Source organism: Musa acuminata, chromosome BXJ1-4 (genome assembly GCF_036884655.1).
Source record: "Musa acuminata AAA Group cultivar baxijiao chromosome BXJ1-4, Cavendish_Baxijiao_AAA, whole genome shotgun sequence".
Classification (NCBI taxonomy): domain Eukaryota; kingdom Viridiplantae; phylum Streptophyta; class Magnoliopsida; order Zingiberales; family Musaceae; genus Musa; species Musa acuminata.
In genome coordinates this window covers 9,359,016-9,384,956 of record NC_088330.1, presented here as the reverse complement: position 1 = coordinate 9,384,956, position 25,941 = coordinate 9,359,016, and the positions used below count along the sequence as shown (strand labels likewise).

The 25,941-nt window shown below is 38.5% G+C and overlaps 6 protein-coding genes across 7 annotated transcripts; 3 read left to right on the top strand and 3 right to left on the bottom strand.

Moving 5' to 3' along the window:
- Nucleotides 1-664: 664 nt before the first annotated feature.
- Nucleotides 665-3,749, bottom strand: LOC103981227 (protein BRICK 1). Its single transcript, XM_009397877.3, has 2 exons — nt 3,477-3,749; nt 665-1,051 (listed from the first exon to the last, which is right to left on the bottom strand). Exons 1-2 carry the CDS (start codon nt 3,607-3,609, stop codon nt 930-932), a joined length of 255 nt encoding a protein of 84 aa, XP_009396152.1. The 5' UTR covers nt 3,610-3,749; the 3' UTR covers nt 665-929.
- A 1,671-nt stretch (nt 3,750-5,420) lies between these two features.
- LOC135646260 (uncharacterized) lies at nt 5,421-8,861 on the top strand. 2 transcript variants are annotated; one of them, XM_065165617.1, is made up of 5 exons: nt 5,421-5,556; nt 7,344-7,445; nt 7,572-7,665; nt 8,106-8,283; nt 8,503-8,861. In XM_065165617.1, exons 2-5 carry the CDS (start codon nt 7,359-7,361, stop codon nt 8,579-8,581), a joined length of 438 nt encoding a protein of 145 aa, XP_065021689.1. In that variant the 5' UTR covers nt 5,421-5,556; nt 7,344-7,358; the 3' UTR covers nt 8,582-8,861. The 2 variants fall into 2 exon arrangements, with proteins under 2 accessions (XP_065021689.1, XP_065021697.1); XM_065165625.1 differs by having other exon boundaries at nt 8,109-8,283; nt 8,503-8,733.
- Nucleotides 8,862-9,766: 905 nt separating this feature from the next.
- Nucleotides 9,767-13,847, top strand: LOC103981225 (putative 4-hydroxy-4-methyl-2-oxoglutarate aldolase 2). Its single transcript, XM_009397875.3, has 2 exons — nt 9,767-9,895; nt 13,068-13,847. The coding sequence occupies exon 2, from the start codon at nt 13,072-13,074 to the stop codon at nt 13,576-13,578; it is 507 nt and encodes a 168-aa protein (XP_009396150.1). The 5' UTR covers nt 9,767-9,895; nt 13,068-13,071; the 3' UTR covers nt 13,579-13,847.
- Nucleotides 13,848-14,179: 332 nt separating this feature from the next.
- Nucleotides 14,180-17,136, bottom strand: LOC135646253 (large ribosomal RNA subunit accumulation protein YCED homolog 1, chloroplastic-like). Its single transcript, XM_065165599.1, has 2 exons — nt 16,493-17,136; nt 14,180-14,798 (listed from the first exon to the last, which is right to left on the bottom strand). Exons 1-2 carry the CDS (start codon nt 17,029-17,031, stop codon nt 14,384-14,386), a joined length of 954 nt encoding a protein of 317 aa, XP_065021671.1. The 5' UTR covers nt 17,032-17,136; the 3' UTR covers nt 14,180-14,383.
- Nucleotides 17,137-18,073: 937 nt separating this feature from the next.
- On the bottom strand, nt 18,074-19,628 carry LOC135672408 (lignin-forming anionic peroxidase-like). The gene is made up of 4 exons (XM_065180888.1): nt 19,327-19,628; nt 19,044-19,235; nt 18,728-18,896; nt 18,074-18,640 (listed from the first exon to the last, which is right to left on the bottom strand). The coding sequence occupies exons 1-4, from the start codon at nt 19,540-19,542 to the stop codon at nt 18,252-18,254; spliced, it is 966 nt and encodes a 321-aa protein (XP_065036960.1). The 5' UTR covers nt 19,543-19,628; the 3' UTR covers nt 18,074-18,251.
- Nucleotides 19,629-21,685: 2,057 nt separating this feature from the next.
- On the top strand, nt 21,686-23,322 carry LOC135672407 (lignin-forming anionic peroxidase-like). The gene is made up of 4 exons (XM_065180887.1): nt 21,686-22,008; nt 22,100-22,291; nt 22,439-22,607; nt 22,743-23,322. Exons 1-4 carry the CDS (start codon nt 21,793-21,795, stop codon nt 23,129-23,131), a joined length of 966 nt encoding a protein of 321 aa, XP_065036959.1. The 5' UTR covers nt 21,686-21,792; the 3' UTR covers nt 23,132-23,322.
- Nucleotides 23,323-25,941: the final 2,619 nt, after the last annotated feature.

The window sequence follows — 25,941 nt, the reverse complement described above, 5'->3', positions numbered from 1 at the left end:
TATTTTATTTTTTTATTTATTCATTTTTTAAAACTCAATATGTGCTTAATAGAAGAAATATTTACTCTAACCCAAAGCTTGACACGTGATAGTTATGCTACTAAAATATGACAAATAGATACACCACGTCAGTGGAATCCGAATAAAAAAAATATTCAAAGAACAATTTTTTTACAAGAAATGTTTTTCTAAGTATTTTCGAGGAAAGATCAATTATAAAAGGTGAATGCGAGTAAGATTCTTGGGATCAGGTTCTCTCTCACTCTACAAAAACCCATTTTAAGATGTTTAACTTAAACATCAAAATGATCCATACGCAATCTTTGTGCATGAAAGCAATATCGAGCTCAGATCCACTTCAGTGTGGCACCAGACCTGACAAACCAGGACTGAACAAAGCCGAGCTACTCAACCCATTCCAAGACGACGATCACCGACATCAGATTACAAAGAAAAGAAAAAACATCCTAACATTGGTATCGATATATCGATACTCGATATGTTCCATACTAACATTGGTACACTACCACTATGCAAAATCATGAACCTGGACAAAAAGAAAATGGTATATAGAAAAACATAGTATCAATTAAGTCATGCATTTATATAACTCCAACTACTTGTAGGACCTTCAATCCCTGAACCTGTATCCAACAAAGTAATCTATAGAAACATATGCAAACGCAATCCTTGAAAATCAAAATGAAATCGTCCTTTCAGATGGATTCAAAAACTCAAAATGTGCCTAAAATCATGCTGAGAATAATTTTCTAGTGGATTCTCAGATGTAATAGTATACAAGTCAACAAATTTCATCATCAACACTAAGTAGAGATCACCTGATAATCTGCAACGCTATACTGAAAGATGAAAGGTACAGCTGACGAGATCACTTCTATTTTCCAGAGGTCTAACAAAAAGGACAAATTTTAAGTGAAAACGGAAGGATTAGTTGTTGCACTGCTAACTTCGACTTCAAGCACCTCTAACCTATGCTCTAAGATGTCAAGCTTCTCATTCAAAGCAGCCAGTTTGCTCTTTGTTGTAGCCTCTGGAGAAGCACAAAACTTAACTGAAATCATGAGTTTAGAAACACACATATATGGTGTTTGAATGACAAAAACAAGTATGCTCAAAAGGTTTCAAAAGCCTAGTCTTATAACAATGCCTAACACATCCATCAAAGTCACATGTGCTGTAAAGTCTTCTATCTACAAATATTTCTCATGGAACAAAATCAAGTATACAATTGTTATGCACCAAAGAATTGCAGTCAAAGTAAACCTGCTGTTTTTAGTTATTCACCACCAAAACCAAGTTTAAGCACTTTCTAGGCTGTATGTAATATTGATGACCTCGATATTTGTACTGAAAAAAGAAAGAGAAAAGTTAAGAGTTATCAACTTTATGCGAGAACATGGACTCCTCTTCCTTCACTTTTGCAATTACATTAAAGAATTCCAATTGTTTATAGAAAACTTAATGTGGTTGAATTCTTCCCTTTTTAAAAAAGAATTCCAATTGTTTATAGAAAACTTAAGGAATAATGATGTTGCCGACACTTCGATGTTATGTGACTAAACCTCGGCTCCACATGACCGACACCTCGACACTTCGTAGCCAACACCTCGACTCCACATGGCCGATATATTGGCACCACATGGTCGACACCTCACAACACATAGTCGACACAATGTCAAATTCTCGACATTCAGCCGACACCTTACAACCAAAACTAACTTAAACATCAGAGGGCTTTTGTCGGGTATGCCTCAAATGCAGTTTTTGCAGAGTTTGGCACATCCCGAATCGGGTTGATTTGACACTTCCCGACATCAACTGAGACAAATGCGAAATAAGACATCGGTTGGCTCAAACAATCAGAATCTGGTTTAACAGTTGCAAATGTGTCTTACTCTTTTAATGCATTGAGAGAGAAATCATTTGGGAACTTGAAGATGACATGAAGCAAAAAAATATCATTAATTCCTATGTTAGATACACAAGTTTAGTGAAATGAACTCCATTAAAGGGTGTGAATGCAGTACCCCTTAATTTTAGACTAAAAATCAAGATGTAATAATGATTCTTCAAACAGGCTTTTATGCAAAAAGATACTAGGCTTTCACTAATCTAATGTGTGTTAAAATTATTTTGTTGTCAAACCTTTTGGATAGTAAGAAAATGCCACCCCAATAAAGAACAATCACATCTTGCATGGCTATACAAGAGAAGCAGATCACATATTGGATGTGAATCTAACTTTTGGCTCCCTAAGATCTTTAATACTGAAGCATATAATCTGCAAAAAAAAAAAAGAACAGATCAAGATATTCACACATCTGTTTACCCCTTAGCTTCATGAAATATAGATCTCTATTACAAGATGTTTGGTGGAAGTGTCCCTCAACCGGTGACGATCTAATTGCTTTCAAGCAAAATTTTCTTTTTGGAAAGTTTACCCAGATGCAAATATATTTTAAATTATGTGCTAAACAAAGCATGATTTTTTATTCGATATATAAATAAATTTATTTTTAGGAATAATTTGAAACATTCTAATGTTTTTATGCTATATATATATATATATATATATATATATATGTATATATATATATATATATATATGCACCTGATACTGTGTCAAAAAATATAAAGATTGATGTTTTGCCCGGACCAGTACAAAACAGGCGGTCCATACCAGTCCGAGCATTAATGGTATGCGATCCCGGCCCAATCTACCCAGGTCCAATCTGCCCATATAAAAAGGAAGGTGCAGTCCATATTAACCCTCATCTTCTCGTGCACGCCACACAACATCTCTGCCACACACAACTGTCTACACCTCCACCACAACCTCGTTACACACCTCCGCCATACACAACTGGCTATGCGTATCTTCTCATGTTCCTTTCTCTTCCTTCCTCTTGCTTCTTACTGCTCTTCCTCTACCATCTCCTCTACTTCCTTCCTCTTCCTCTTCTTCTCTTTATTTTCTTTCCTCTCTGAAACACCGGTACGTCCCGATGCTCCGACGCATGGTAGACCGGTACTATCCGGTATGTAGCGGTCCGATCAGATACCGAAACAGGTGAATGAGTTACATATACAACCAGTGCAATGAGATCCGCATTGCTTAACCAAGATCATAAATGTTGCAGTAGCGGAGATACTAGCTTTCAGAGACATATCCAACAAGAATACAAGCCCTAACCTAATTAATTGATAGGATCTTTCCCCATCCGCATCTTAGAACTCCAAGATCCGCGATGCCATGTATCAATTAAAGCTAAGTCCTTCAAGAATCTGAAGATTGCGACTGATACAACACACAGGTTAAACCCTACTTGGGATGTCTCGATCAGGGGACTTCAAGAGGCGCATCACAAAGATAAAGCAACCCATTGCGATAAAGATCACGGGATCAGATCCGCAGCAGCAGTTAGTCGGCAACGAAGAAAGAACGAGAGACGTACCGAATTGGAGGAGGAAGTCGAAGAGGCGGCGGACGTTGAGGGAGATGTTGGAGATGAACTCGCGGTTCTCCCAGTCGGCCTGGACGGCGATTCCCACGTTCACCGCGTTCGTTATCCCTCCCGCCCTCGCCATCCCAAATCGCGATCGGTGGGAAGACGGTGGATGAGAGCAGTAAAAGAGCAGCAGCGAAGGGTAAAAGTCGGTGGGGGAAGATAAATGTTTTCTATTATTATTTTGCGAAATTTGATGTACGATGTGAAAAGTTAGCGTAATATTTCGATTTATTTCGACGTGGAAAAGATAAGATGGGATTTATATATGTTTAAATATTTTAGACTAATGATTTAGGTTTAACGAAACTAATAAGTTAATTATCGTCGTGACAAATTAGGATGAAGATTAAGCCAATAATGCATATTATATCTACGTATGAGAATTCAATTTACTCGTAAAAATTTGAGAGTTTAAATTTCAAGATATATAACTAAAGATTTGGAGTGCGATAGAAATATCTTAAAATTAAATTTTATCAAAAATAAAAATTAAGGTAATTAATACTTTAATAAGTAAATAATCGAACCTTAGCGACATCTCAACTACGATATATGAGTACAAGAACGAGTGATTAATTACATGACAAATGAATATGATAATGATAAGACGATGAGGATGGTCAAAAATAATCTCATCTTTTAAAAAATAAAAATTTTATTTTAAATTATTTATATATTATTTAATATAAAAAAGGGCCCGAGTTCTTTTTTAAGGCAAAGGATAAATGGTGATGAATGAAACTAATATCAACCTTATGGTAATACGATAAATTTTTACCAATTAAATCATATAGCACCTTCAAATATTATCGATTTTTAACTTTAAATCTTAATCTCATTATTTTAATGTATTGGTAATAGAGAATCGATTCTAAGGTCGTAACTTATGTCGGTGTCGATGCTTGACCGCGTGGACGGTTGGTCTCCTCCGACTACCTCGTTTGGCCTTTTGAGTGTCGGAGGAAATGCTTTGGCCAAACAAGAAGCACTTTTTGGGTACAGCATTCAAAAAAGAATGAATTAAGAAAACGTTGCGAGGGACCAAAACAAAAATGTTTGTCTTATTGATCAACATGTATGTCCGATTAGGACAACTCCACGACAAATCATGTGTCTATACGTGTTTGGATGCTATTACAGCTGTTTCCTATGGCATTTATTTGTTTTCTCAATATACATATATATATCATTTTAAATAATTCTCCATCATTTTATTTTTTTTAATAAAATTATATTTAATTATTCGTGAATAAAAATATTTTTTTTATTTATAATATAGTTAGGACAAATTCTGTAGAATTTTTTTTTTCATGGAGAATTCCTATTTTATTTTTCCTCACAGAAAAAAAACCTTATTTTCAATATGATAATTGTTTAATTTTTCTATTGACTTTTTTTCAATTGAACAGTTTTTAGACCAATATAAAATAAATAATATCATTTTACTCATTTCTTGCATGCAACTCAATATTGGCATTTCGACTAATGAAATGATTCGATTATAAATTCTGGATGAAGACATCAATCAGTTTGACTTGTAATTAATAGTTTTGATTACTGTAGAGATGTCTGTTGTCTTTATTGTTGATAATAATCATTAATATTCTAGATATTCTACTGATTTCACGAGATCTTAATCAAATCTATGCACAGTAATGCATAGATTTAGATGATGATATCATCGATGCAGATGGCACGGTCCAAAAGCTTGGGGTGGGGATCGACATGGAGCCAATCATCTTCCACGGCGGCCTTTCTTTTACATTGCAGCATCACAGGCATACATCGAAAGTTACGGGAAGGTTTTTAATGCCCACAAAAACAAATTCTGGTTGTTCAGCCTGCAGCCGTAACGCGGCCTCCTTCCTTATAACTCAATGCTCTCTCCCTCTCTTGCGTTGTTTTGGGTCTCGGAAGAAGAGCCACAGAGACGGCTGGAGCTCGGCAGACGCGAGGAGACATTGGAAGTGAGCAAGAGGGGTTTCAGCCTCCGGTCTCTTTCTTTCTCTCTATCTGAAGAGAAGAGGTACGATTTATGTCGGCATTGCGCCTTTTATGTGCGATTTATGCAGTGAGCCTCTGAGCTCTGTTGGTTTCTTGGATTGGATTTGGTAATGGTTGATGTCTTTCTCTCTCTTTATGATCCTCATTCTGTGAACAACCTCTCCCATCTTGATTTTGTTCAAAAGGTGCCATTTTTCCTTCATTTTTGATGGAAGTATTTAGTAATTGATATCTGTGGATGATGCCTCCCGATTGCCGGTGGCATCAATTGGTCTGCTTTTGATCAGATAAGGCTTTTTTCTCTCGAAAAAAAATACATTTTTTTTTCTTTTATGCACTCCTTATCTCTTCGAAAGGATCTCTGGTTCCATAGCTTTTGTATCTGTTTTCTAGTTCTTGTACACATAGCATCTTATTTGGATCTAAATTCTGTAAAATAAATCTGATTTGTTCATCTCGAGCTGTGGAGGTGGACTGATATGTTGGATGGAGAAGGAATTCTGGTCAACTTTTCTAGAATTTGATAGTATTTGTGGAAGAAAGGAGTTTAAAAGTACTGTATATAGTATTTAGCCTACGAATTTTGTCAAAAATACCTGAAAATTTTAGGAACTGAATATGAAATCTGAAGCCTCTCAACTTTCAGGTCGTCCTATGATGATGCTATATTTATCCCCCAAAAGAAAGAAAAAACAAAAAAAATTGAGATGGCAGCTTTATTGAACTCATGATAGCAGATAAGGATGATGGCGATGATTTCGAAAGACTAGTATGAAAAGAAAATATAGGTGGACCCAGATGCAAGTATGTTTGTTCTTCATCCTATTTGGCCCTTTTTATTTGATCATACCAAAAAAAAAAGGGGATAAAGGGTCCTAAAAGCTTTCCAGATGCTACTGCAAAGGGCATCAGTTTTTGCACATGTTGTTGAGCAATCCAAGGTGTATTCAAGCATAAAAAAACTGTCACTAAAACCCCTTTAGTGACTGAAATTTACTCTCTCATTGAGCAGTTGTTTGATGCCAATTGATGTGTTTTTGTTAGCAGATTGAATCGACTATTTAGAGAATTTTCCTTAGAAATGGACTAGATTGATGCAGATAAGATTATATTCATTCACACAAGAGTTTCTTGTGAGGAATTCTTCTTTAAGATTGATGGCTTCCATGATAGTTGATGTTTCAACTATTACTAAGAATAGCTACTGACATTGGATGTTCTCCAAATAGTAGCATGCAAATTTATCTGACATTGAAATGGATGGTTTATAGTCCAATGGGTATGAAATTGGATGATACATACACCGGAAAGGCACAAGAGAAACCTCACTAGGGAGAGAGCAATAAAGGAATGGTTGATTCTATCCTGTGCAACTCAAACTTGGACCATGGCTAAGATTGGTCAGTCCTAAAATAGAATGCAAAATCCTAGGGGACACTATACAGAACTGGAAGATTTTACTAGAGTCCGGAACCTAAATTTTGTAGTAATGAATAGACAAACAAGGAAGTCAGTTCTAAGTCCTTGAGCTGATATCTTTCATGGAGTCTGAGCAAATAGCCCAAAGGCTTTTGGTTAGGCTGGCTTGAGAAAGGAGTTCTGGTCTTTTGAGCTGTTTGCTCTTTCTTTCTTCTCTTAGAAGACATAATTTACTAGATTGTCGGTTTCCTTGAGATTGTTAACATTGCAATGCCTGTCTGACTACTGCAGCTCTTAAAAGTTGACCGGATTCCACCATCTTATTTTTTTCTTATTGTTTTTACTTTGATGTTGCATTCTTGTATAATTTTTTCTTCCGCTTCTCTGCAGAATAAGATCATAGCCATGGACAAAGTCAGCAATGTGATCTTGGATATCGAATGTCTTACACAGCCAACTGAATTATGTTGCACTGGAAGCCCGAAGATGACTGTAAGTGGGGTATTTGATTTTTTTTTTTATGACATCTGCATAATAATCAAGAAACAGATCTTAAATTTTCTTCTGATTTGTTAGTCATATAAAGAGATTTGAGTTTAATCTTTTTTGGGCACATAGAAAGTGCTTTCACGAAAGGGTTCGATCCGCATGGAGAAACATACTGGGGAAGAGCAGAAAGCAGATGATGCATTAAAGAAGCTTGTCATTAAAGGTACAAGATGTTGATATTGCTATTAGATATTACTCTAGAAACATTATGTCTGGCAAATGCAATAAGCATGACAATAGGTGTTGCTTCGATGTCTTAAATAATAGTTCACATGGAATAACTTAATAAAAACCATAAAATTTAATTTACTTAAAAATCCAACAGTAGACAATATACCTCAAGTTTATTGCGCTCATTTTATTACCATGCACTCTCAACATTTCTTCTTGGGAATTTCAATAAGCTCCGAATATGTCAGTAATCTTTTGCAACATGCTAAGAGTGAAACTCGACCCCCTTGGTTGTTCACCATTTAAACCTCAATTTTTTCCAATGCCATACTTGAACTTTCAGATGAATCAGTTAACAATATTTCCATGTTTTTTTCCCATAAAACTTAATTTTCTTATCTATGATTGGCATTTTGACATTGTTTTCTGTAGTAGTACCTTCTCTGCCCGACCAGCCGCTGAAGCAGCCTCTTGTGTCATTTAAGAGTTTCCAGGCTGTACAATCTGTGCCTAATCCCCCTGTTTTCCAAGATATGGGAGAAGGAAGGTGCAAAAGATCAAATCACTTAACCATCCATCCGCGAAAGATTCTTCTTTTCTTCGCGACCATGTGAGTGCTATTGAAACTTATCATCATATGAACAATCATTATCTCGAACATTACCAGTGCAATAAAATCTTAACTAGAAAGTAGCATACTATCATCATATGAACAATCATTATCTCGAACAATGGACTGCAGAAAGTGCCACTTACTCAGAAGAATGTAATTAGATCACACTCACATAAATCCTTAACCAGATGTTATGTTTCTTGGAACAATGAGCAGGTCCAGCATCGGGACAATGATTCTCATATACTTCACGCTTGCTATTAACCGAAAAAATGGAGCTTACCTCTGGTCCTGAACTTTTACCTGCAAGAACAGCTCAGTTACCTTTGTGAAGGTGTCGGCAACGGAACACATGCAGCCATTAATTACCACTGAGGAGCTCATAAACCTTTGTCCCACTTTTTTCACATATCCACTGGCAGTGATCACTGATGGTAGAAGCATGACAGTGAAAGTAACCCATTGCTCTGATGTAGTACATAAGTGGTGTGAACTGTGAAACTCTAACTGTAAAAGCTTAAATTGGTACTGTGGAGCAGTCAGCTGCCTTGAATTACTTCTCATTGCACCCACCACCAACTAATGCTGCTCTGAGCTTGCTGTCACTATTGAATGCTAAAATGTCGTCTTGTTCTATCTGGTTAGATTTCAATTGTATCCTTTCTGTGGTGAGTAAATGAGTTAATCCTGCTAAATATGTTACTGTGAAGATGTGATAGTAGAGCCAATTCTTGAGTAATATTTCTTATGTCAGATGCTTAACTGTGATTAGTCTTATGATTCCAATGGGCATAGCTCTGCTATTATCAGTTTAGATTAATAAATAGATTATCTTATTACAAATGATATAGAGCTAAATATAATATGAAATATGCTACTTGTGAGCAAACATTATGTGCTTTGAATACCAATATCATTTACTTGTCACATAATAGGAATGTTAATTATGCTCGTAAGCCAACTAATCTTAGCTTTAGGCACTAATGTCATCCCTAACCCTAATTAATGGGCGATTTTGTTGTAGAAGCAAAATTGTCGTCTTTTCTGAAAGAAGAAATAAATTGGACGTAGAGGAGGGCTCGTGGGGCCCGCGCTTTGGATAGTTCTGCTACCAACGGCAAGGCAGGTAACACCGTGGGGAACGCCGAAACCAGTAAACAGTTAGGAAAAGTATTGCTCCAATTTGGTGTACAAGCAGAACCATTGGAGGAGGAGGCCGTCTGGGGCCCGCTCATTTGACAGTCCATCTACCAACGAAATGTCAGGTAACAATTCGCGAAGGACGAAACGAGTAAACAATTAGGAAAAGTGTTGCTCGTGTGTATTGCAGAAGCAACACTGTTGGAGGAGGGCTCCTGGGACCCGCTCGTAAGACAGTCTTTTTACCAATAGAAAGCCAGGTAATATATGGGTGGGTACCAAACGAGTAAACGGGTTGGGAAAAGTGTTGCTTGTACTCATTGATGCTTTATGCGTGGGAAGGTGATGTAGCCTTCTTGCGCTTTCTGCCATCTTCGATTCGAAGCCCAGAGTCGCCGCACGAACCGGAGCGTCGTCTCGATCCGTCGGATAAATCTCGATTCCCTGAGATTGGACACGAACTGGAGCGGTAAGCATCTCGATCCTGTTCTTTTCATCATTCTTTTTCTTGTTTCCTTTTTACGCTCTTATGCAAATGATTGAGTTCATGCTTTCTCGTTTCTTGATGGTCGTTCGCGTGCGATTCGTGGTTAGGGTTCCTTAATTTGGATTTCGGTTGATTCGTGTGTTTCTTAGCTGATTGTTGTGGATATGGGCTCTCTCTTTTTGTTGATGGAGGATTCCGTTTTAGTTGTGTATCGATGATTGTATCCTTAAATGCATATTAGTTGCATGACTCCTCGAATCTGATACTTACTGTTGATGGTTCCATTTCAAGATTCCAAATTATGCAGTGGCATCACAAATCGCAACTTGGAGTTATTGCTATATTCGCTTCCGATTAGTTAGAGGATAATGGATTTAGTAACTTCGATCGCAGATTCAAAATATGAATTTGTGGATTTAGATTTCGTGAAGAAGGTTAAGGTTCGGGTTTTCTTTGTTCATAGCCGTCCTTTTCCTTAAAAGACAAACATTTTCCCTATATTGCTTATCATCTGGATATTTAAGGGGATCCCAATTTAATTAGCGTGTCAACGTTTGGAATTTCAAGTTATTACACCCTAATTTGCAGAAATTTTCTAAAGTAATGACGCTCGAACAAGTTGACGGCTTTTGATGCCCTTTGTAAGTTACCTCAGCGTGCAACTTTAAATGGTTTGCTGTCAAAATGTGAATTGGAAACCTGCAAGTGTTTCTTTGCTCACAATGTGTTCCATTTCTAAAATTTCAATGAACGAATTTTAATTGAATATTGTACTTTCCCTTCATTGTCGAAACTTTATAGATGTCACATGTTGTGTTAGTTGAACATCTTCTGAACCATCAGGGTTTTAAATATTGTGGTATACTGACCATATCATACCAACCTGATTGTATACCAGTAATATCAATGTACTTATTTTACATATTCATACCAACATATAATGCAATTTAGTTATTTTTATTCTGTTAATGAGGTATGTATTATGAAATTGTATCAATCTGATAAGGTATTGTATCGTGATTGTGCTTCTGTTCCGATATTCAGAACCTTGCTTTTGTCAATTCTTTCTTACAAGTTACATATCTGACTAATATTTGAAGATGCCAATTTTGGCCTCTTTATTAGAGAGGTCTAGATGAAAGAAGAGTGATTGTGTGTTGATTATTTTATGAGCAATTGGTGTTTGATTGGCTAATTGGTCATGAGTATCTCCATTACTTTTGTGTTTTGTCCTGCTTCTGACTTCCCTCTCCCTCTGGATTTTCTCTCAATTTGACTTGTGCCCATTTGTCAATCAGTTTTGTCGATATGATCATAAAAGTTGTCAAATCCTAGAGGCAGTGGGTGTGAACAAGATGTCCTCCTTACATGGTTCTAAAGTGGGAAGACAACTAATTTTGATGGATCTAGAAAAGAAGATTCTTGTAAATAAAAGAAAATGTTTTGTGGCTTATCTCACCTATAAGATTAATTACATTGCCGCCCATTGTTTGTGTCGTAGATCTTATAAAAATGAGCAAGATTTTGTCATGATAAGCCATCATTGTGAGCATTGGATCCCTATCTTCATGTGAGGAGGGACCTTGCATCAAATTAGTATCAGATGCAAGGTTCTGAAGATCAGCAAACTTTGATCGAGATAGGCCTTCCCCCATATCAAGATAAACTCTTGTATCCTTTTCCATCAAGCATTGTCCTGTAAACCTTATTTGTCAGGCAAAATAAGAACAAAGAGAAAAACAAAACAAAAGAGGAGAGGAGATAAGATATAAAAAACATTAGGAAGATTCTAAGCTCCCTCCACGGTCAAACTTGCAAAAGTTCCTGATTCCTCATAACATTCTTGTTAGCCCTTAAACCAAACAAAGGAGTAACTAGAAAGAAGCCTCTCTGTTTACGCTTACTCAATTGACATTGCCCTATGAATGTGGCTCCAAGATGTGCTCCATTACTACCTCCATTTAGAAAGTAGGTACACAAGAGGATATGCTAAAACTTGGGGTGATTAAATATTAAAAACAGCTTTAGCTATCTGATTATGAATTAATTATCTCAACTACCTTCTTGTAAATGGAAAAGCAGCAGTGGTCCCATTACATAGGCTCCTCATGGTGTCCGTTCACATGATAGACAGGTGAGACAAGTAAGCAAGAAATGTGTACATAAAGCATTTTTTATATATTAATGTAAGCATCTAATTAAAATAATAGGATTAAACTAAATATTCGTAAAATATAAATAACATAACTGATAGACTGTGAAACAAAATTTATAGTTAGCGTGAAACATAATCAAAGAATTTATTCTTTTGACAATAATATACATGATATAGCATTATAAAAAAAATGTTAAAACATGATAAATATATTAGAATATGGTAAAAGTTGTGAAATACAAATATATGATACATATGAATATAATGCAATATAATATAACATAATAAATTGTGAAATAACAAATTTGTTTGATAACTTGTAGTTTAGCTAGGGTATTGCCATTGGTTGGTGTATTCTAAATAGGCATTCAGTGAGGATAAACTCTGGTATGATGGTGAGATTGGTTCTGTATGTCCTGGATAATCATGCTTATAATCTCTCTATTACTTACGGAGGTGAGGCTGCATGCTTTTATCCTGCCCAGACCTCGTATTGGCTACAGTCCCGTGCACTCAGTTTGTCTTTTTTAAATAAACATCCAGTTTACTGAGAACCTTCTTCTAAATGAAAAAACCTTATAAGCTACTATTGAGAAGCCTCATGTACTGAGCTAATGACTGTTGCACTGTCGACCGTGATCTAATAGCTCCTTAGATACTAATGAACGTAGCAAAACATGCAATCGGAATGCTAAAACTATATTGTTAATACATCTTTGCTTAGTTCAACCTTGGTGTAGTTACAGATTTCGTAATATCAATATTATTCTTAGAATAACTTATATGAATCAGCTGATTCCATACCTTTTATTTGTATCAATAGGTAAGTTGTTGTCAGAGGATGGTAACTCTTTCCACCGGTTCTGTTTATGCCAATCTCAGAATGCTTTTATACTGTTCTTTTTTCACATTTTCATTGGTTCCTATTGCTCATCAAAACTACCATATCTACTTTGCTGATCATATTTGAACTTTCTTCCAAATCTATGTTTGCTGAAGGGCGATGGCTGCTTTGCAATTGGCAACTGCTGAAGTTTGCGATGCTAACCCTCACCTAATCCTCAGTGGTGAGCTTCGTGCGCTACACCCAATCTTCCAAATATACGGGCGCAGACAGGTTTTCTCTGGCCCAATTGTGACTCTCAAGGTCTTCGAGGACAATGTTCTTGTGCGTGAATTCCTGGAGGAGAAGGGTAACGGCAGAGTTTTGGTTGTCGATGGGGGTGGAAGCATGCGCTGTGCGATACTAGGTGGAAATCCAGTTCAACAAGCTCAGAACAACGGGTGGGCTGGTATAGTTGTCAATGGCTGCATCAGGGATGTTGATGAGATCAATGGCTGTGATATCGGTGTACGAGCTTTGGCTTCTCATCCGATGAAGGCTAACAAAAAGGGGATAGGTGAGAAGCATGCTGCGATAAATGTTGCAGGAACAAGGATCTGTGATGGCGAATGGCTTTATGCAGATACTGATGGTATCCTTGTTTCAAGGACAGAATTGACAGTTTGAAGTCTTGGCTTAATGTCGATCTCTGCCATGGCACCAGCAACTCCCTGCTACTGATTGTTCTCAACCTACGGCTTCTCCAAATATTTATGTGCACTTGTATTGATTACATCTTTTTGTTTACGGGTGATTGATGTGTACCACGGTGAGTAGGAACTCATCTGAGAAATGCCATGATGAACAATAAGGGCCATTTCTGGTGTTTATGTTTCTAGTGTCTGTAGAAGAAATAACTATACTATTTCAATCGAGACGGTCAAATCTTATTAGTTTGTTCTTGTTTTTGTTTTTGTCTTTTCGTCGACCATATTAGGTTTTCTCCTCTTCTATCTCAGCCTGAACTGAGTTTCAACAATGTTTCACAGTGACTCTTATGTGATTAAAACTATTCAAATTTATGATCTTTCGTATAATAATAAGATTGTTCTTTTATGATCCCAGAGTTCAGGATTTAAATCATGAATAAAATCATATGTACATTGGTCCTCTCCATATCTCACAGTAGTGGGAATCTCATGCACCTAAGACATTCTATTTAAAATTATTTAAGTTTGTTGCGTGATTTCTTGTCTTTCTGTATAATATTAAACATTTAATGCAAACAGAAACGAAGATCCTTTCATTTGTGCTTGGCTTGTTTATAGGTTACATCAAGTCTTCCTGTTCTCCTATCACATTAACTTTAGCTTGAAACTCACTGTACGAGAAACTGATGTAAACAAATTGCTTTATGTAGATACAAATACTACTAGGCTTTGCACCAGACACTAAATCTGTGCCATCTAAATAAGTTGGATCAGAAAATCTATCATGTTTTCTGCATTTGCTTCCTTAAACCCTTGAGTGGCCCGTACACGTTCAACTTATCCTCCACGGCATCTTTGCTGCATTTGCAACTGCTCTTGTTCAGATTTGTGCCGCATCTCAGGCACAGACCTTTGCAACTCGCTTCGCAGACTGCATTTATTGTGATCTCTACGTGGATGATGTCTCGTATGTGTTTGGAGATGTCGATTTCCTTTTCTTCGGCTGGAAAGTGGAGTCGGTCATCCAAGTCGATGGCATCCTCGCCATCCATCTCATTATCACTTCCAGAAGAGCTGCTGTGTCTATCTTGTCCAAATAAAGTTCCCATGTTTATTTCATCAGATTCTTCAATAGGTTCCTCGGTAAGCAAAAGACCAAAGTTTGAGAATACACATTCAGCTGCCGGTTCAGCGCACCTGGGGAAAGAATTGAAATGGAAATTATCTTACATAACCATCAAAAACAAAGCAGAAAATAGAATATCAGGAAAAGAGCCAAAAAAAACACACAACAAGGATACTTTAAATTATAGGATTGTATTAAATACTTAACATAAATTAGAAATATTTAATTCTCGGATTGTATTAAGTGCTCAACATAAATTAGAAACTTCACAGATAGGGAAAAGAAGAATGAGACAAATGTTCAGCTAGTTCTTGCTATCTCAACACAAGTTGATGATCACAGAGTTGAAATTGTACACATTTGACACCAAAAGAAACAGGAGAGAGAATCAAAATGAAGTCTCTCCAAAACTTGAAAATGGAAATGGACAGTTTTATTAAGTATGTACTCGTGAAAAGCATTGAGGGTGGGTGAAAGAGCTCAGAAAAATCGGGAATGAGAATGAGCTGAAACAAGCCCAAAACTGCATCAATGGTGATGCATGAGGTTATCATACAAACTCTCAACCAATGAAAAAATAGACACTCCGTGCATGAGGCTCTAGCCATGCCAAGCCAAAAGAGGGTCAGTGTGGAGAGTTCTTGCTTGTATTCATTTAATAGATCATATCTTTTATTCTAAACCTTATTTCTCCATCCTCTTCACCTGTTCTACATGTCTTGATAAATTCTCTCACTTCCCCTTTTGTATCTTCTATTCAATTTTCGAAGACCGATATAACCAAATGGGCATTTTTGTGTTCCAAAACTAATATTACTGCTGTTTGCTATAGCCATACTAGATCATATATTTAGGAGGACCACTGTCTTGTCATATGGCTTTAAAAAAAAGATTTAAACACTGCTGTTTGCTATAATCATATTAGAAATTATAAATAAAGATTTAAATATTCCTAACTTAACTAATAATATGATTTTTGACATATCTCAATGATGGTAAAAATTTATGTATCCAACCCCAGATGGTTGGGACTTATGGTTTTGTTGTTGTTGTACCGACAAGTGATGCACCCTCCACATTGTGAGAATGGCGAGAAAGACAACAACACTAAAAAAAGATATTTCGAAGAACTATACCGAAGCAATAGTTATCATAAAATTGAGAAATTTATTTTCTGCCTAAGTTGCAAAAATGATGGATAGCTGATTGAAGAAGAAAACTGTTGAGTGGAACTTGATACCTATCGATTTCCCAGTAATAGAACTGACAACTTCTATGAAATGGAAAATTAAAATTCAAATATTAATAAGCAAAGAATCAGAAAGTCCTTTGATAATTGACTTTTGACCTGAATAATTCTGAGAAAATTTAACATTTTAAGACACTTGCACATCAATTTGCTAGAGAAGAGATAGTACAGCCATAACAAGTAATGCTGACTATAAAGAGCCTAAAATTGGTGAAAAGGATCACCATAATGCCAATGGCAATATGCTCGCAAGAGGAATTAATTTCCAGTGAAACACAATAAGCAAAAAATGACCACTCATCAAGTTCTTCAAGAAAGAAACAATCATGCCTACAATTCAATCCCCCCAAATTCTGTATAAGCTGAACTACCAATTCATTCCAGTTTGTTTTAGCTTTGAAAAATGACCACATAGCAATCAATATTCAACAAAAGCAAAATTATGTCCAGAAAGGGGATAAGAGGTGAAAAGAAAAGGCACCATCTTTTACCAAGATAAAAGAAAGATACTCGCACCTGTTGCAGCGGAGCGTGATTACAGTCCGCAGGATCCCATCCAGCTTCAGCCTCCGCTTCCTCCTGGTGATATCCAGCGAGATGAGCACCGGCGTCTCGTCGTCGCCAAAGGCTGAATCTTTTGCCCGCCTAACCGGCAGCCGGATCCCCATAGCGGCGGCACGGGACCGGGACACTCCACCGGAGAGCTTCCCGAGCCCCAGCCGCTCGAGGGTGGTGCAGTACTCCACGTGGGATACCGATGGGTCCCGCCGGTACACCACCGCCCCTTCCCACGGCGATCCGACAAGGTCCTCATCCTCTTCGCCGCCGCCAATGTCGTCCATGGTGGCGCCGAAGTCGGTGGTCTCGGAGACCGCGAAAGACGAGGCCTTTACATGGACCAGGGCTAATCCGGTGGGAATCGAGACGGGCTTGGAGATCAGAGAGGGGAAGAATGGTGTTGGGATTGGGATGGAGAGAGAGAGGCAGGAATTGGGAATTGGGCGATAGAATCTGACGGGATTTGGAAGGCAAGAGCGAGAGGAGGAAAGCGCCATTTTAGTTTTCTTTTCCGGCTCTCTTCTCACTCTCCTTTCAGAGGTTTCGACATGAGAGAGAGAGAGAGAGAGAGAGAGAGAGAGAGAGAGGGTTTTGGAGTGCGAGGATGAGGTCGATAAGGTAGCGGCTAAAATTGAGTTATTTTTATTTAAGAATTTATCAATAATTCTTTTTTGTTTTCTTCGATAAATTTGGTGGTCAACCAATTTCTATTTTATTAAATATTTATAAACTTAAATTAGGAGGATTTCTATTGGTAATCCTCTTTTATTATTTACAAACTTGCTTTAAATAAAATTAGCATTTAAAAAATATCTCATTATAAATAAATATAAATATTTTTTTATTTTTTCTTCTTTTTATCTTTTAATGAGTAGCAACGAGCAACATCAAAAGTAGCATTAGATAATGTTGAATGATAATATAATCCATCTAGTAATGTCAAAAGACATCTAGTAATGTTAGATAATGTTGGATAGCGTAAGGTTGTAATTAAAAATTTCTATTTGAAATAGATTGCAAATAGTAAAGTTATATTTTTGTTCTTTTAGGATTACTAATAGTATGCTTGTAAATTAATTGGAGTTTCACTAACTCTCCTGATATAAGGACATAATTAAAAATTCCTAAATTTTATAAAAAATATTCATATATTTAATATAGTTTGAACTTAAAAATAAGAAGATAAATAAAAATAATGCATTTAAAATAGAGGGTATTTTTCTTTAAAATCATCAAGATTATTTTTTTTATCTTAAAGATCAAATGGTCCTAAAAATATTTGGATAATTTAATAGGAAAAACCCCAAGTTGTGAGGTTTTATGTGATAAAATCCCTTTTATTCCCTGTAATTACACCCATTATTTTATTATTTTATATTTTTAATTGACAGGCTCTATGAACTAAAATAAAATAGACAAAAATTACATATTTTTGGGATAATATTATGGTGGTGAATGCTTTCTTCCATAAATTATTGATGTAACGTAGGTTAAAGTGGCATCACCAAAAGTAGATTGTAACATAGCATCTAATTAATGTAAGTCCCAATTAAATGTTTGAATTCAACAGGTCTCTGTTCCATCCGCCATTAGCTCCATGCTACTTGCAGCTTACAGCTTATTCAAAGCAACAAAGTCAAAAGAATCGATCAAACAACAACACGGCACAATTTGCTCCACACAAGAAGAAGAAGAAGAAAATGATGCACTGTGGATATCAGTTGGTGGCGCTGCAGATCTTTCTGACCTCCCCAGCTGAGCCGATGAGAGGTCTGATATCCCCCATCTTCACCATGGCATCCGCGAAGTCCGACAAGAAAGCAGCCTGATCCTTACTGTAAAGCCTGACGATGTCGTCGGTCGGCCCACCGTTGAAGAGGACCTGGTCGGAGTGCAGCAGGCCCTTGTTGGTGAGGAGGTTCTTGTAGTAGTTGTTGTCGAAGGAGTTGGGCGTCACCAGGTCAAGGGGCGCCAAGGTGTTGTTGCCGACAGCCGTCGATGGACACCTACGGCTTCGTGTTTTGGCGAAGCCGGAGTCGATGTTTGTTTCGCCGTAGATCCTTCCTCGGAAAGTGACACAACGAGCCTGCCCAATGGTGTGTGCACCTGAAACGATACGCAGTGTTCAGCTTAATTACATTTCGATTATATATATATATATATATATGGTCACAGAATTAAGCTTCGATTTACCTGAGAGGGCAACCATGTCTTTGACGCTGAGTCCTTGTCGATCGAATAGCGAAATGAGTTTGTCGAGGTCGTCGACGGTGGCTATCGGCAAGTTTTGCTCCGCCAGATCTTTGTTAGCGGCGGTTGAGTCCCTTCTTCCGAGCTTGACCGTCCATGTCGGGCCACCCACCTGTCATCAAGTTATATTAGATTGAAAGAGGAGCAGCAGCTCGGTGCACAGAGCATCCGTTGATAGGAAAACGTCCAATTGTACAGTGTTAACCTCATTCAAAAACATTATATATATCTTATCGATTAATGAAAACACAGGACTTACATATGCTGAGGAATCCCGAGCTGCGACTGCTAGAATATCAGCACAAGAAACTACTCCCGGACACACCTCCTCCACCGCGGCTTTGATGCTATCAATGACTTCATATCCTCTGGCTGATTGGAAGTTCTGTAGGGCCTTTTGCTCGCTTATAATGCCTTTGCCATCTTTCAGCAAGAGCGACGCATCACATCCCTGATACATGCATCAGTATCAGCATCAGCATCAAACCCTTGTACTTGGTTTTAGCAAGTTCGCCGGGAAATGTATCCTACGCATTCTTTACCTGAACAAAGCAATCATGGAAATGGAGGCGGATGATGGATGCCGCCATGCGTCTCTCTCTTGCGATCGCAGACCTTACCGCGGTCCTAATGGTGGAGAGTGCTTGTGGGCAGGAATTGGCGTAATATTTGGGTGTCAGATGCGCTTCACAGGACACCATCGCCAGGAACAGCAGCATGGAAGCTAAGTTAAACCTGGAAACTGCAGAACGACTCATATTTGTTTGTGTAGTGGCTAGCGTGTGTCTTTGGCTTTGCTGAAGGAATGATTGACCACCTTCTGGGTGATGGAAACAAGGAGGAAGAGATGGGTAAGAAGAATGTTTTGTTACTTGGGACGACAGGGTAGGGGGGGCAATTTATAGCTCCCAAAGCTCGGAGCGAGAGGAAGTTCTCTGCACTCAACCACAGTTGGATCTGGCGATTTCGTCCCACGCGCTGTAGCCGCTTCAAAGTTTTCTGCAGCTTCTCTGCAATGAAATGGTCTTCCAAAACTTGGTCGAGAGCTTCTTCTCGACAGCTTCTTCCATCTTCCGTCCTGCGAGTTGCTGTTGTGTGAGAACATTAATAGCACACGGACACAACAAAGCGACCCTCGGTTCCCTTCTGCATGAGGTGCGGGATCACCGTCCATCAACATGATGGACGGTTAATATGCGTTTTAGTGGGTGTGGCTTAGTGGGATAGTCCCAATTTGACATTGTCTACCAATGACGTAATCAAATAGCAAATTGACTTTCTGTCCGGAAAGGTGACCAAAATGAGTTGGAAATCGGCTGCGTGGCATTGACATTGGTCACAAATTAAGTTTATTGCAGCAAACTTGTATATTCTTAGATTGCCGATTTGACCCTTTTAAATTTCTCTAACTCCGCTGGATTCTTCTACTTGTTTAATTATAACATATAAGTCCATATAATAATAATCAAATCTTCAATAGGAAAGAATCCAACATAACGTACGAGGCAACGAGGAAGACAAGGTTTCATATTAAGAGTGTATAAAGTATCTTAAGAAGGGATTTTCCCATGAAAAGGGCCCTCCTTTTGTTTATTTTTTTTCTCCGAAGCAACCCATTTTGATAAATGATAAGAATATGACATCATTATGATACAATTTATATTACAAACAGAAATCATATGAATATACAAGGATAAAGTTATTAAAAAACCTTAATTTATATTTTTTTCATAAAAGATTTTTTTATTCTTACAAAGCATCTATTGTTTTTTTAAACATGATATTACTCTTATGTCTTTCCATAGTTATCTCTGTTTGTCTAGCTACACTAGAGGTCATCATAGTTATTTTCACTATCATTCACGAATAACCACTATGATGATATTATCATTGTTTTGACCGATATCTTAATTTGTCATATAAACGATTCTTATTAGGATGGAAATCATAGCCTACAAGATCTCGCTCTTCTTACTTTTTTTTAATTTGTCCCAATCATATGGGAGTTAATGGGATGAGAGAGATAGACAATATCACTATAAGGATAATTTTGAAAAGACGACTATAACAATCCATAACGTAAGGTGATCATGATGAAATACAGGGGTAATATTATCGTTTAAAAAAATAAAAGATGACCGAATAAAATAAAAATAGATGTTATATGAAAAAAGTTAAACATTTGAGATTTTTTTTGTTGAATTTAACCAAAATATAATGCTAATTATTAAAATATTTATTATATATATTCATTGATAAATCTAATAATCAGTTTAAAAGCTAAAAAAAAGATTAAGTTGGAGGCATAAACAAATGAAAAAGGAGCAAAACACTTGTTCATTACTTCCTACCAGAAAATAATATATTTCTATTGAAATCTTGATTATTATATGAATTACCATGCTATAATTAAATAATCAAGAAGAATATAATGGCGTCTGAAATTTCGACGAGGGTCAAATTCGCTATGTCAGGCATGTGAATAACGAATTGTCAACGACAAGCAGCGCTTTCCACAGCTCATCTTTCCCACAGTTGCGAACAAAAGGTCAGCACATCACTAAAAGACCATGTCAAATTGGGACTATCCCACCATGTCGATGAACGGTGATCGCTCACTCCATGCCGCTGGGAACCCACGACCGCTCTGTTACATCCATGTGCTATTAATGTTCTTACCAAATACCAACCTCGCTGGACCGGAAGCTGTCGAGAAGAAGCTCTCGACCGAGTTTTGGAAGACCATTTCATTGCAGAGAAGCTGCAGAAAACTTTGAAGCGGCAACAGCGCGTGGGACGAAATCGCCTGATCCAACTGTGGTTGAGTGCAGAGAACTTCCTCTTGCTCCGAGCTTTGCGAGCTATAAATTGCCCCCCCTACCCTGTCATCCCAAGTAACAAAATATTCTTCTTACCCATCTCTTCCTCCTTGTTTCCTTCACCCAGAAGGTGCTCAATCATTCCTTCAGCAAAGCCATAGACACACGCTAGCCACTACACAAACAAATATGAGTCGTTCTGCAGTTTCCAGGTTTAACTTAGCTTCCATGCTGCTGTTCCTGGCGATGGTGTCCTGTGAAGCGCATCTGACACCCAAATATTACGCCAATTCCTGCCCACAAGCACTCTCCACCATTAGGACCGCGGTAAGGTCTGCGATCGCAAGAGAGAGACGCATGGCGGCATCCATCATCCGCCTCCATTTCCATGATTGCTTTGTTCAGGTAAAGAATGCGTAGGATACATTTCCCGGCGAACTTGCTAAAACCAAGTACAAGGGTTTGATGCTGATGCTGATACTGATGCATGTATCAGGGATGTGATGCTTCGCTCTTGCTGAAAGATGGCAAAGGCATTATAAGCGAGCAAAAGGCCCTACAGAACTTCCAATCAGCCAGAGGATATGAAGTCATTGATAGCATCAAAGCCGCGGTGGAGGAGGTGTGTCCGGGAGTAGTTTCTTGTGCTGATATTCTAGCAGTCGCAGCTCGGGATTCCTCAGTATATGTAAGTCCTGTGTTTTCAATAATCGATAAGATATATATAATGTTTTTGAATGAGGTTAACACTCTACAATTGGACGTTTTCCTATCAACGGATGCTCTGTGCACCGAGCTGCTGCTCCTCTTCCAATCTAATATAACTTGATAACAGGTGGGTGGCCCGACATGGACGGTGAAGCTCGGAAGAAGGGACTCAACCGCCGCTAACAAAGATCTGGCGGAGCAAAACTTGCCGATAGCCACCGTCGACGACCTCGACAAACTCATTTCACTATTCGATCGACAAGGACTCAGCGTCAAAGATATGGTTGCCCTCTCAGGTAAATCGAAGCTTAATTCTGTGACCATATATATATATATATATATATATATATATATATATATATATATATATATATATATATATATATATATAATCGAAATGTAATTAAGCTGAACACTACGTATCGTTTCAGGTGCACACACCATTGGGCAGGCTCGTTGTGTCACTTTCCGAGGAAGGATCTACGGCGAAACAAACATCGACTCCGGCTTCGCCAAAACGCGAAGCCGTAGGTGTCCATCGACGGCTGTCGGCAACAACACCTTGGCGCCTCTTGACCTGGTGACACCCAACTCCTTCGACAACAACTACTACAAGAACCTCCTCACCAACAAGGGCCTGCTGCACTCCGACCAGGTCCTCTTCAACGGTGGGCCGACCGACGACATCGTCAGGCTTTACAGTAAGGATCAGGCTGCTTTCTTGTCGGACTTCGCTGATGCCATGGTGAAGATGGGGGATATCAGCCCTCTCATCGGCTCAGCTGGGGAGGTCAGAAAGATCTGCAGCGCCACCAACTGATATCCACTGTACATCATTGTCTTCTTCTTCTTCTTGTGTGGAGCAAATTGTGCCGTGTTGTTGTTTGATTGATTCTTTTGACTTGGTTGCTGTGAATAAGCTGTAATCAAACAGCAGACCAACTGAAATCAAACTTATATTGCCATTTTCTTACGTCAATACGATGCTATAAATGATTCGTTTCTGGTTCTTCAATGCTGTCGTTCAACCCACGAATTGTGTCAGATCCTAAGTTCGTTCTCATCTAACTTCAATCTCTGTGGAGGCCATGCTATCAAGGATCTTATCTTCGACATATTAGGGTTTCATTATGTGAGATTGACGGTGTTAAATGATGACTAATAGAAGTAACACCAAACTCTGAAGGATTTGGAAAAGAAAGACCATTGATGAATTCTATGTTTCTCGGCCTACGTTATGGTTTTAGTGGGCTCATCATGGCTAATATGTTACATGTGAGATCAGCCCAAAAATTGATTGAGTTGGTCCAAATTGTGGCTTGGAGTGACATCTTATGTGATCAAATTAGAAATGATGAAATTGAATTGCATGGTTATAGTTTTATAGTAAATAATTATCATCATTATTACTTCATCCACAATCTTAAGTTTGTAGATGAAGATGAGACAAGATTTACACATTTATATTCTTAAACATCTAATAATTCGGAGTATGTAAACCTTATTCACCTTATGAACCTGCGATAACTTGGAAGCGGGGACTCGTCGACCCGAACCGGATCGGGTTTCGGGTTCGGATCACAAAAGCAGAACGGAGCCAATTCGTCGATTGGAGCCGACCAGCCGGCCGAGGAGGGCCCCACATCTCGCTGTTCCCCCGAGCAGACTAACCCACATGGGTTGGGCCCACTTCGTTCAGCGTGAGGCGGTGGGGCCGCTGCCACCTCAGGCAAGGAGCGTAGAATCTATGTGGACCGTATGATTCCAGCTGCTACGAGACAAGCCATGTCTCCTTTGCCTGTGTCACCCCAATTCTCGTCTCCCTGCTTCTTCTTCTTCTTCTTCTTCCAAAATGATGGTATTTGTATACATGCATGCATATACAAAAGATGAGGGAGTGGCTATTTCGCCGTCTGCCGCTCTCGTTTCTGCACAGGACCACCACCGATAAATGACCACCAAAGTCCATTCTTGTAGCATTTTAGGTGGCCTGTTGCTGCAGCTATTTGATGTGTATGATGAGCCGAAGTAGAAAGGGCAGCAATGATTGGTGGTTCTACTACAGAGAAACCTGTTACAGAGCATGGAGTGGGTGAAATGAAAGCTTATAAAGAGAATGAGCGAGGCAGAGGAGGCCAAGGCGAAGAGGACAACAGTAGGAACATCCACCTGCATGGGGATCCGGTGACAGTGCTCTCACATTTAGGTGGAAAGGTGGTGGTGGTGGTGAGTAGAGGTGCTTGAAGCCAACCACCGCAGGCTTTTTACCGGGGCTGGCTTTTGGGTGTGGGGACGAGGCGACGACTGCTGATTGATTCCGTGGTCACGAGGATTGCAATCATCTGCACAACGGAAACAAGAGATGAGATTATGGTTGGGTTCCTTTATTCCTGTCTTTATTCGGACTACTACTCCCAGTGTGCTGCCAATCTCTGCAATTTTTGTTGCATGATTTGATGTTCCTCTTATTCTCTCAATCATTCTCTCTCTCTCTCTCTCGCTCTCTCTCTCTCTGGTGATTGATTGGCTTTTCCCTTCAGCTCTGGCTCTCTAGTGTGCTTTACAAGGTAGACATGGATGGGGGCAGTGGGGATAACAATTAACCAGAAGAAAATGAAGAAAAGAAAATTGTGTCTGCATGAGTGATTAAGAGAGAGAGAGAGAGAGAGAGAGAGAGAGAGAGGGGTTCTCTTATGTTGGGAAGCAGTGGGGAGGAGGAGGGAGAGTACAGACCAGCATTTTGTCTCCCTCACAATTTCCTAATTTTAAGAGGTACAAAAAAGAATGAAATGGTGGGCTAGTGACTTGGTTTTTCTTCTTTTTTTAACATTTAATGGAGTATTTTGGATTAGCTTCTTGTGAAAGTAGTATGAAAGACTATGATTTGACTTAGAGAAGGAAGTATGAAAGTCAACGTTGACTCTGTGGTGAGTGACATGATGTGCATCAGAGTGGCCTCCTCCTCCCACTCTTTGGTTCTTGAGTTAGACAAAACGGAGAAGAAACTTATGAGCAGAGAATGAGAGAGATGAGAAAGTGGTTGGGACATCACACCCAGCATCAGAATTTAATTCCTCTGTGAGAGTCAACTCTGATTAGATCCTCTAGTTTCTCAGGGTCAACTGTAAAAGTGCTATTTAGGTCAAAATCGAAGAGGGCCCCATTCGTTGTAAATGTTATATCTATAATATTCATCTAATAATGATGCATTAAATCCACTTAGTAAGGATTGAAGATTTTAAATGATGATTTTTTTTCTAAAAATAAGAAAAAAATAATGGATTTAGCGTTTCAAATATTGCATCATTACCCAAAACAATATATTTCTGAGGAAAAACAATTAGCGCAATATTGGAAATATGAAAATAATAAATGGAGACAGAAATAATAGCTGGCAAATTCTCATTGCTGACCACTGTAAGGGTTGTCGAGTGAGCTTACCGAGATTTCACACATGTCGGCCCCTAATGCTGTCCTACCTATACAACACACTGGTCCACATGAGCAGTCTAGGGCGACGAAACGTACTGCTTCATCTCTCTCTCTCTCTCTCTCGTTCATCTTCAGAAGATGTTGATCACATGTAGAGTCACTCGCGAGGCTTAAGAAGGCAGAAGCATAGGGGACTTC